The sequence below is a fragment of the Benincasa hispida genome, chromosome 11, assembly GCF_027475165.1.
Source record: "Benincasa hispida cultivar pf3 chromosome 11, pf3_genome.v1.1, whole genome shotgun sequence".
Taxonomy (NCBI): Eukaryota; Viridiplantae; Streptophyta; class Magnoliopsida; order Cucurbitales; family Cucurbitaceae; genus Benincasa; species Benincasa hispida.
In genome coordinates, this window is record NC_143488.1 from 79,642,120 (window position 1) to 79,653,470 (window position 11,351).

The window sequence follows — 11,351 nt, forward strand, 5'->3', positions numbered from 1 at the left end:
CTTTTACTTCGATTTTTTACTTCATATCAACCGGCAATTGTCTTCAATTAATTGTTCATAACACATACAATTAGGGTTCAAGGAATATATACATCCAAATTCCAAATGTTGTTCGAAATTGAAACTTGCATGTTTGGTGTCGTTACTTTAAGTATGAAGTAGGGGTGTACGTGGGTTGGGTTGGGTTGAGTTAGAGTGTTTTTTGAACCAACTTAAAAATTCAGGTTGGTTGGGTTGGCAACCCAAAAAACCCAAATAAAGTCTCCAACCCAACCTTTTAAATTTGGGTTGGGTTGTCGGATTAGAAAGTTTTTTTTTCTTTTTAATTAAAAATATGTAAATTTTTCTACAACACGTGATTAGTAACTAAAATCTCATAAAATTCAAATGTTAAATACCAAATATCTATAATATTAATTACAAATTTTAAACAAAAACAAATATCATAATAATTTTAAAAGAAAAATATTAAAAATTCACAAACTAATCAATTCAAAGTAATAAACTTTAAACAAAGAGAAATATATATATATATATATACCATTCCAGTTGGGTTGCCCAAATTTTTCTTTAGCCAACCTGTGACCTAACCTAACCAAACAAAAATAGAAAATGCTTAACCCAACCCAACCCAAGAACAAAATTAATCAAACCCAACCCTTATATTTGGGTTGGATAATCCGAGTTGTTCAAGTTATCGGTTATTTGGACACCTCTAGTATGAAGTCGCCATTAATCTGGTCACACTATTTTTATTTAGTATTACATTCGTTCATCGGTAGTTATATCGACTCTATTTGATTTTTTATATCTTTTGTTTATACTTATCAATCTAGAAATCGACTTCCTTATCGTCTATCAGTATGCTTCACTGATGATCATGTCGATTAGGTCATATAGCAGTAAGTCGGTATAAAAAATGATATATTGATAAATCTCTTATATCGGTCAACTGCCCTAAATACCTACAAGAGGGGGGGGGGGGGAGGAAGCGGCATGTCGGAGAAGGACCAAGTGGCACGAAGGTCCAGAAGAAGAACTCTAAACGAACATTGGTAATCATATATATAGTGACTCTAAGTAGGGTTCTTCTTGTGGTGGGGTTGAGGGGTTGAGGTTTGCATTTTTTGTTTTAGTTTGATGAATGACAAACTCTTATCCCATTAACTCTCTCTTGTATGATTATCTTCTCTATTGTATTTAACTTTATTTTATATAAACTTTTTTCCTACAAATGAATGAATATTTTGTTTGTGAGATTACATGAGTATGAATGAACTGGTAAATTCATATGCATGAGGCTTAATCAGACAACCACGTTATATAATAAATTTTTCCTATCGACGGAATATTATAGTGGTAGATCGATAACCATAGCATGAATATGGTTATAACAAAAATTTAAAAATTCAACATTCGAACCAATCAAACAAAATAAAATCGATAAAAGCACCGGTATCTTAATCATTATCGACTTCACCATAGTAACAAGTAGATCGATAAGACAAAGAAAGTGCGATAAAATGTTAAAGCGACCGAAATCGATACCGATAATTCCAACTGTAAACCGGTATCTCCTTATTTCAGAGGGTAAATGATGAAAATTGAGACAAAACGCAATTGGATTTAGGACCTTTCCAAGCTCAATCAGATTACATAATTTCATTACGAATGATACAATGACTCCACTTTTAATTACGATTACGAATGGATGTGTAAACAAAAACTAAAATAATCCGATGAGACCCACAAACCGAATTGAAATTGATTTATACCTATTTTCCTAATATAAACGTGGTCTTATTGTTTTATTTAACCAATAAGTTGTATAATTACCGTCCTCACATGTGCTTTTAAACCATTTAAAATCTTTATTGGCACTTTTTTCAAAAGGATTTATAGAAAAACGTCGATGTACTTTGGTGTACTTTTGGATTAGTATGGCTAGAAGAAGGAATATACACATAAATACATATATACACACATATATATACACACACATACATATATATATATATATGAAAAATTTTCATATATGTCAAAATATTTTCAGAAATAGCAAAAAAGGAAAAAAGTTCGCTCAGTAAAATGCTTCTAAAACACTTTCCCATGTCAAAAAACACGTACCAACAATGGGTAAAAAAAAGATGTTTTCACTATCAAATAGTAGTCTAAAGGGTCTAAAGACAAGTAAACTCCACGACTAAAAAACATTAATTATATTGTATTAATTTCATGACCTATCGCCTCGAATTTCCTGTAAAAAGTATATTGTATTAGAAAGAGATATTAAAGCCTATAACCTGTAAACATATGCTTTGTTATTTGTTGGGGAGCCATGTATCCAAGAGTAGAAGATTCCAAGAGCAGTAAAAGAATTTCCACAATCCTCTATCCTGTGTTACATATCAAGATTAACCTTGAAATGGTACAAACTTCAACTGGAGAATTGAAACTATTCCAACCAAACACCATCCATTTATGCAATATGATCAAATAGAATCCAGATTTGTGATGTTAACTTGGAAAGACATAAACTCAAGCATCAATCAAATTCTAAAAGACTAAAGAATGAGAAATCGATGTGTGAATTTTGTATTTTTTTGTGTTCCAAAATTGACCGACTATTAGAACGATAAAGTTGAGAGCCAGCAGAGCTGTCTATTAACTTGGCCGAGTAAAGCTTGTGCATGATTGCACATAGGAAGCCAGGAAAGACATCAGTTACACGTCCATTGCAGCTTCAACTGGGCCCGTACGACGAATTACCTACAATGTAAACTTCGCTGATTATCATCCAAAAATATTTGACAACTAATTCTAATCCAAAGTTCAAAAATTATCAATAGAACTGCAGAAACAAATTGCACAGAACAATATAACAGGGGGAGAAAAAACTAAAAAAACAAAACAAAACAAACATACAAAAACTATATTTCATTTTCAATTCCTGGTCTAGATGATTCATTAAAGAACCAAAACTATTGAATGCAAAGCTGTTTCCATTATGTTACCTAGAAGATACACTCAATCTATTTAACAGAACATAAAATTTTGGTAAGTAGTTGATTTCACATGAAGTCAAGATTCATTTAAACTTTAATTATTCTACCAAGCTATCATTCAATTTAAACTCTCAATCCTTTGTCAACTCTCTATGAATTGTATTGCATGATAATCTTTCTTTATCCTCGAGTTTCGTCTTAGGGACAATTATAAGCAGAAAAAACAATTATTAAAATTCACAAGAAAAAGAAATCAGCCAAATGTATTATGTAAAGCTACTGAGCATTCATATATCTTCCATCTCTTTCAAATCCTTGTTTTTATATTTATATTTCATGCTTTTTTCTACCATATTGCTAGTCACTTGCATTATATAAAATTTAAAAGCACCAAATAAGTAAAGATGTATGGAACTAAACAAAAACAGGGTGGGTATAAAGAAAGTGAGACCTTAGCAATCATTTCGTCTCCTTGTCATATTAAAACCGTATCAATCCTAAGTTTCATTTGGCGACAAGAGCTTATCTTCTTCATCTTGTTGTATCCGGTAGTGGTAATATATAAATTGTATCAGTATCTGAAGAAGTTAAGGTTTCTTGTTTCTGTGCTGGCAAAATTGGAAGAGTAAAACCACTGAAGGTCATAAAACAAGAGTGTTAGCAAGGACCGTGTTAGCAAGGACCGGTCTGTTTAAGAAAGGCTAAAAAATTTCTGTAACACAGTACATATTCCAAGCAGGCGTCATAAATTGATAATGAGGATACAAAAGTGTCGAGAAGCACACATCCAAATGCATCCACAAGCCATGGGAGATTTGGTTTGATCTTCGACCAACTGGTACTGCTTACAAGTATACTATAAAAGAAATGATCAAAGTAGACATTATTATGATTAGATTCCAAGACCTCCAAGAATAGAAAATAGGCTACAAAAACTTATGATTGAAGTTCACAAACTCTATGATTCCCAAAGGAACTTTCAATAAACACAAGCTAAGAAGCAAGAAAACAAGAGTTGAAGGATAGGCAACATTCACCTTGCTACATACGTGGAGTTTCCAATTAAAGCAAAAATGAACATCAACGGACTAAGACCCTGCACAATAATTGAAAATTTTTAGTTAATTCAACTCCCATGCTGCTGCACTATAAACCATCCTCTAAATAACAGCACGTAACTCATTTAAATTTGTAAAGGATGTAGCAAAAGTATAAACAAGTCCATACTAAACTAATTGCACAATAATTATCAATACCTCAACATGGCCCCTTCTTATCTGCAAAAGTCAACAAACAACCAAGTGTCAATACCTTATAACCATATAGATTCAAATGTTACTATTTGAAGCCCCAAAAAAACCACATGGATGCTAATAAAATTGAGAAAAATAGGCTAGGGCTTAATTATTCAAATCTTACACCAAGTTGCATACATACAACTTTCTAATTTTATGGCACAAACAGAGCCCTGCACAGACTAGGTTTCATATAAGCCAATTGTCCCTATGGACCAAATTATGTATGAGAAGAAATATACAGCCCAAACATTGGTAATAAAATAAGATTTTCTTCGCCTTAAGCTTTCGTAAAGAGAATCTCACATTCAAGCAAATTTGAGGAAGTCGTCCACCCATATATATAATTGCCATTGCCCAACCAAGGTAAGTTCCAATTCCACTGCTTCCTTCGTTGCCATTATTTTGCAACAGATCGCCAGCAACCTGGAATTTCCACAGAAAATGATTTTATATCTCCACTAGAATATCAGAACTTTAAAATTGTCTTCAAGTCAACTTTCATCCCAAAGGATGCAAAAAAGTTAAAATATGAAATGCATATCATTAATGCAGCGCCATCATCTAGAAAGATATTATTTAAAAAATAAAATAAAATAGAAGAAGAAGAAGAAGAAGAAGGAAAGCTTCTCAAGCATGGATTTCCTAGGTTGCTTAGTAGTTTTTGCAAACTCCTGGACCCTAAAATTAATCTGCCGGCTCCAATTAACATATACATGAAAAAACTAAGTTCATGTTAGGCTTACCTGTAAAAGCTTTCGACCTACTGGTATGAGAAATCCTTTTTTCGGATTGTCAGAGACTCTGTGAAATCTGTTTTCTGCAGATTGATGGTGATTGAGTGTGCCAACGAAAGTCAACATGGAGACCTGGTAACGAAAGTTCAAACTATACCTGTTATAATATGTTACAAACAACGGGTACTAAGAATTATTCAATATAGCTTACCACACATAGCATATTCTTGACATTGGGAGGCGTTGCAGATGGCGATGGTTCATTTCCATCAAGCAGAGGCTCTTGCATTGGGTTCTGAGTATGAGGAGGAGTCATTTTTTGTGTTAAAAAAGACCCTGCTGTGGGAGTATGACTCCTTGATAGAGATCTTGCTGACCTGATTATTTACAAATAAATGAGAGAAAATAAGGACAGGGAACATACCATTTAATTAAAAAAAAGTTATATACAAAAGAGTAAGACTAGAAATCCCTAGTAAAACACAAAAGAAGCGATAATTGTTCAATTTCTACCGCCAAGCCAGCATTGTAGGTAAAGATGATTGAAGTCGTCCCACTACCAAGGAAATTCATACAAATTTGAGAAGAAATGCATAGATAAGAATTACTTCAGCTTTCCTTGGAAACTTACCATCCCAAATCCTCTTCCACTTCTTAGGGATTAAGATATAACTCTCTAGGGCAGGTGTTAAAAAGGGATTTAGAGTGTAGAGACCAGAGCCAACAAGATCCCATTTCTTAGAGTCTTTGGAGAGTTATTATCAATTATTTTAATTAGCCTTCCAAAACTTTCAATTTCTCTATCATGAAAGGTGTTAAAGAGTGACTAAGGCAGGGGAAGAAGAGAGGTCATCACGATCCAAGCAAGAGGCTGAATAAACCAAAGGTATTTCAAACCTTATAAAATCAATAAGGTAGGTAGATTGAAGTGATTACATGGTCCCTTGTTTAGTGGGAATAGAGTTGAATGACTGAGTTATGACATTACATTTCTAACATTGAAACTCACTCTGTAAATTAATTAACTTCTATCTTCAAGGTGACTAACATTCTAGGTTTATTTTAAAAAAATTATAATTTTCAGATTGAAGACTAAACTCGACTAATCACAATAATATCATATGATTGTGACTTTTACATGATATAGGACTAAAACAGGAAGCTGAACAGTGAAAGGATAAAATATTTACATGTAGTATAGTTCTCGTCCCATGGAACTATTTTGCCGAAGCATTGGAAGAGGAATAGGATTAGTTGAAGCCCTTTCTCTTCTTGAAGTATTGAAATTGCTCATGTCATCGTCATTGTTGATTTTCACATTAACACTGCCATAACTCTGTTGGACTTTATCATGTGCATCAATCTGTGCATTGGCATCACTCTGAACAAGACCCTGAGGCATGCAGAAAATTGAGGAATAATATTAGGGAAAACAAATAAGATTCATTTTTGTAGAAAAAGAACCTAAGGCATTCGGTAGTTTCACAAATAGCAGTATGAAAAATAAATAGAATTCATCTTTGTATAAAGAGCTTCATCTATAATGTACATTTTCCTGTGCCTAACAGTATTTGATGATTACTTAGGACATTACGGCCCAAAGGAGAACCAAAAGAATTGAATTAAATATCATCACCCCAGTGTTCAGACAGCAGGCACTGTGATGGAAATGCGGCGTACCACAATAAATAAATTGCTAAAACATCTAGAGAGAAATTTAAGGAACCACGTCTCTCCCCTAATGTTGGGTATCGAGGTTGTAGACGGAGGGACACTCTCTATTCGAGATGTTTTGGACCATGTAACCTGAGAGAACTTAACATTTTCAAAAGAAACTACAGATTTAATTGATAAGGAAAAATACATCAGCTTTAACTGGAAACTATTTCTCATCCATGAATGTGTCATAAGTGAAAGTGTACATGTATATGTATGTACGTATCTATAGTAGCATATCTTTATATACACACATAAATGATGTGTGTAGACAAGCAACAAGTGGTGAATAGAAAAAAGAATGTATAACCTTGCACTGTCTCCGCCGATACTTCATTTGAGGATATATGTGCCCATAATATAAGGTCTGTGTAAGCAAAATCCCTGTTGTGATCGTATACAACTGTATACCAGCATGATAATGATTTCCACCAATATCAGAAGAAAGAAGGAGGTATGCAATATTTGGATGGAATGAGACTTGAAAAAATATTTCAAAAGCTTGGACCATACCAATGCCATGTAGTATTGAGTTGGAAGCTGCATAAACAAGCAGACAAAGTTAAAATAAATAAATAAACATGTAGGATCTGACCAGATAAATTTCTAAAACATGTATAAGTTCAAGCCGCACAATTTCATTGTGTCATGCAAACATGCCAAGGAATGACTCTGACATGGTTACCATGAGAAATGTGGTTATTAGATGGGGATTTATTTGCTTGCACAAACAGTTACAGATATAGTCAACGTTAACTTATCTTCAGGAATTTGCCAATGAAAAGAAAGGCATTAATTCTTTAGATTTAGTAGAACCACTTACTGTTGCTGGTTCCAATATGCAGCCAAAAACATTGAAAAGATCTCTGCAAAAAAAATTAGCTAAAATGTAAAATTCCACTGACAGATAGGAATGAAGGAATTTTAATGCAGAGATGACTAAACTCTGCTTAGCGTCTTAGCAACTTTAAAAGTAAAATAAGTGAGACATGTAGATATGAAATGTATTACTCAGTCAACTCAATCAATTCAAAAGAATACTATTCAAAGCACATATCACGTGATTGGCTAATTAAAGGCTTATGTTTGTGAATCCATACCTCAAAGTAGGGATGTACATGGGTTGGGTTGAAGGTATTTTTTGGATCAACCCGAAAATTCGAGTTGGTTTGATTGACAACCCAAATGACCCAAATAAAGTTTCCAACCCAACTCAACCCGGGTTGGGTTGTCGGGTTATAACTTATTTTTAATGAAAAATATGTAAATTTATATACAACACATGACTAATAACTAAAATCACATAAAATTAAGATGCTAAATACCAAATATCTATGATATTTATTGTAAACTTTAAACAAAGACAAATATCATAACAATTTTAAAAGAAAAATATTAAAAATTCAAAAATTAATCAATACAAAGAAATCAAACTTTAAACAAAGAGGAATATATATATATATATACACAAAATTCGGGTTGGGTTGGGTTGGGTCAACCCAAATTTTTAGCCAACCCACGAACCAACCCAATCCAATAAAAATAGAAAAATTCAACCTAACCCAACTCAATAACAAAACTAACCCAACCCAACCCTTACATTTTGGGTTGGGTAGTCCGGGTTGTCGGGTTATTTGAATACCCTTACCTCAAAGATCTGGCTAACATTTTGTACTACATCTGAAGCAGTCCAGAAAAACCGTATAAGGAATTCTACCAAGTTCTAAATTATAACACTGTAAGTGGTTAACGGTAAATATTGATTAACAAATAACAATGTTAAAGAACCCTATCCATCTCCCCCACACTCCCTTCTGGGTGCTGGGCGGAAGAAGGTTCTATTTGCTTAAGAGTGTTTAAGTGCCATCGGACATGAGCTCAAGTCAAAATTAATACTTATATCCAATCAACTAGTGAACAACTCAGATGTTTAGTAATTTTTGTAAAAGCTCTAAAGTTAATTGGGAAGAGAAAATCTTGAAACCGTCCTCAAAATTTGCAGAAATTATAAAGTCCTAAAAGGGCAACACTGCGATCCTTCTGCATTCCTCCAGGAGGGAGTTATATGAAAATAGATGTCAATAGACCCTCAAGGGTGGCTGTTCCAAAGGCTCGTGATGTTTGGAAATCCCCCACCCACCCAAAGTCTTGTATTGAAGCTCCAAATTGGAAAACTTAACTAAACAACTTGTTTCCTGCAGTAGGCCTAAAGTACGGAAAGCCTCACCAAAATTAGTAGAGATGAGCCATGAGCTTAATACAAGGAGCAGAGTCCATAACACTAATTATCAAAAAGGAAAAAAAAAAAAAAAAAAAGTGTAACAAGTGTTTTCAACACCATTAGACGTAGAAAGAATCACAAAAATCATTGTTCTCAATTATTAGAGTACACTAACTGTAACTTGTAATTGGTAATAGCCAACCACGCCAAGATTAACAAAATTTCAATGAACATGCTCTTGGATAAATTACGTTAATCAAACTAAAAGTCTTTAATTATAAGTACACTATCCATTCATTTAAATAAATTCATATTACACAAATAGAGAAGCTCATTTTGAAGGAGACCCAGTGATGATTCATTTATGCAAAGCTCCATTCTCGGAACCTACAACAAATTGAAAGATATGCAGCTTGGGCCATTTAAGGTGTTAGAGAAGTATGGTACCAATGCATACCGCAATGAGTTACCAAACAACTTGCACATTAATCCAGTGTTCAACGTTGCTGATTTGAAGCCTTACTTTGCCCCTGGGCGAGTCTAGTCTTAATATGGTGCAAGTGCCGAGAAGGCCCTTTTGTAAAACTAACCAAGAAGTTAGTTAATTAGTAATTCTGGTTGTTATAAGAATTTGTTAGCATCTTGTAATTACTTTTCCCATATAAATAAAGACTTCCTCCCTCATTTAGAGGAGATAATCATTTTCATTCAATTGAGACTTTTGGTAGTACATCAAATACCCAGCCTTAGCAAGCGAAAAATCAAAGAGAAGGAAAGAAAAGAAAAAAGAAAAAAGAAATACCCCAGTATCCATGTTAGCAAGAAGGCAAGAGACAGGCCTTCAGAAGATTTTTCCCTGTAGTTTGTAATGATTTGGGGTATCTCAGCTACACCCCAACTGATAACACTAATCATTCCCAGAGTGAGCGAAACTCCATCTTTAGCATTGCAAAGGCAGTATTTCATATTTTTCTTTACCCATTCCGAACAATGCTTGTTGCTGGGGCAAATGGATTTTGAGCTTTGAAATAGTCCCATTTGCTTCCCACTATTCTGACTTCAATCTGAGCAAGAGAGTTCACGAGAGAATGAGAGAACATAACCATTAGAATAACATAGAGGAAAAATGATGAAATATATAGAATCACTCAACTTTTCCTTATCCTAAATATTTACAAGCGCTAGAGATTTCTTAGTTCTTATTGTAAAGATTTTCCCACTCGTTTCCCTTTTTCCAGAACAGAATATATAGAGAATCATCAAGGAGTTGCACCAAAAATAGATGTAAAAGACATTCTCAATAGAACAGTAATATGATCGGAAGCGAATAAACACTTCCATACGATGAGATCAGAAAAAGGGTCAAATGAACACACATTCAAATACATTTATATATATAATCCTGAATTCATTCAACCTCTTCAAACCCCAAACGAAACAAAAGATTTACGCCAAATTCAACTACAATCGTATCGAATAATGAAGACAAGACAATGACGAACAAAGAAAATCGCTAACCGAGGAAGAGAGATGAAGCGAAGTCTAGAAAATAAGAGAAGTCTCGAGTTTAAAAACACAAATACTCCATATCCATGGAGCTTCTCGTGACGAAAACTCCCAAAATCAAAACCATTATTAAACGATTTTTAGGTTCTGAATCTCAAAAGCAACATCACTCTTTCTCTCTCTTGCAAAGCTCTGCAGTGACAAGTGGCTGTTGCATTCATCCGCCACTTCATATAATATATATATATATATAGCTATGGGCGTAGCTGTGATATATATATATATATACATATACATGCATAAATACAAAGGACAGTAGAAAGAAAATCAATCATATCTCATAATTATATACCTGTTTATGGCGCCATTGGAGCATTTATCTTGATTCTCTGTACCTTTTTCTACAAGTTTCTTTTTGCATTGTTGGCGATAGCAATCACAGCCGTTTCACCCGGATTTTCTTTCTTCAATATTTTTCTAAATCTTTGAATTGAAGGTTGTTTGAGTTAAAACAAAAGTTTGTTTGATGAATAAGGAGTTTTTTTGGTTTTGTGTGTGATTAATGTTTGAAATGTCATAGGTTTTTTTGTAAGGTTGGAATATAATGGAATTATAGGAGTGTTGGAATTCTGTAGCTTTTATTTTCAAATTAATTTCAATACTTCCATATCTATTCCTATTCTTTTTTTGTTTTTCTTTTACGAAATTGGTGAAGAAGATAAAAATGACAGAATGAGAAAAGAAAAAGAAAAAGAATATGAAGGGTTGAAAATCAATGGTAAGAAAGAGAAAATAAACCAATCAAAATTAAGAATATATAAAAAAATATATGTATAAATTAAAGATGAGCAAGAAAGTTGTTACAAAAAAT

General features: G+C 33.5%; 1 protein-coding gene across 2 annotated transcripts; it reads right to left on the reverse strand.

Moving 5' to 3' along the window:
- Nucleotides 1-2,299: 2,299 nt before the first annotated feature.
- LOC120091473 (PQ-loop repeat family protein / transmembrane family protein) lies at nt 2,300-11,034 on the reverse strand. 2 transcript variants are annotated; one of them, XM_039049515.2, is made up of 14 exons: nt 10,833-11,034; nt 9,777-10,038; nt 7,577-7,619; nt 7,267-7,293; nt 7,064-7,156; nt 6,228-6,430; nt 5,249-5,414; nt 5,047-5,169; nt 4,607-4,726; nt 4,262-4,282; nt 4,043-4,101; nt 3,771-3,861; nt 3,457-3,583; nt 2,300-2,769 (listed from the first exon to the last, which is right to left on the reverse strand). In XM_039049515.2, the coding sequence occupies exons 2-13, from the start codon at nt 10,010-10,012 to the stop codon at nt 3,503-3,505; spliced, it is 1,263 nt and encodes a 420-aa protein (XP_038905443.2). In that variant the 5' UTR covers nt 10,013-10,038; nt 10,833-11,034; the 3' UTR covers nt 2,300-2,769; nt 3,457-3,502. The 2 variants fall into 2 exon arrangements, with proteins under 2 accessions (XP_038905443.2, XP_090162808.1); XM_090306682.1 differs by lacking the exon at nt 10,833-11,034 and adding an exon at nt 10,493-10,702.
- Nucleotides 11,035-11,351: the final 317 nt, after the last annotated feature.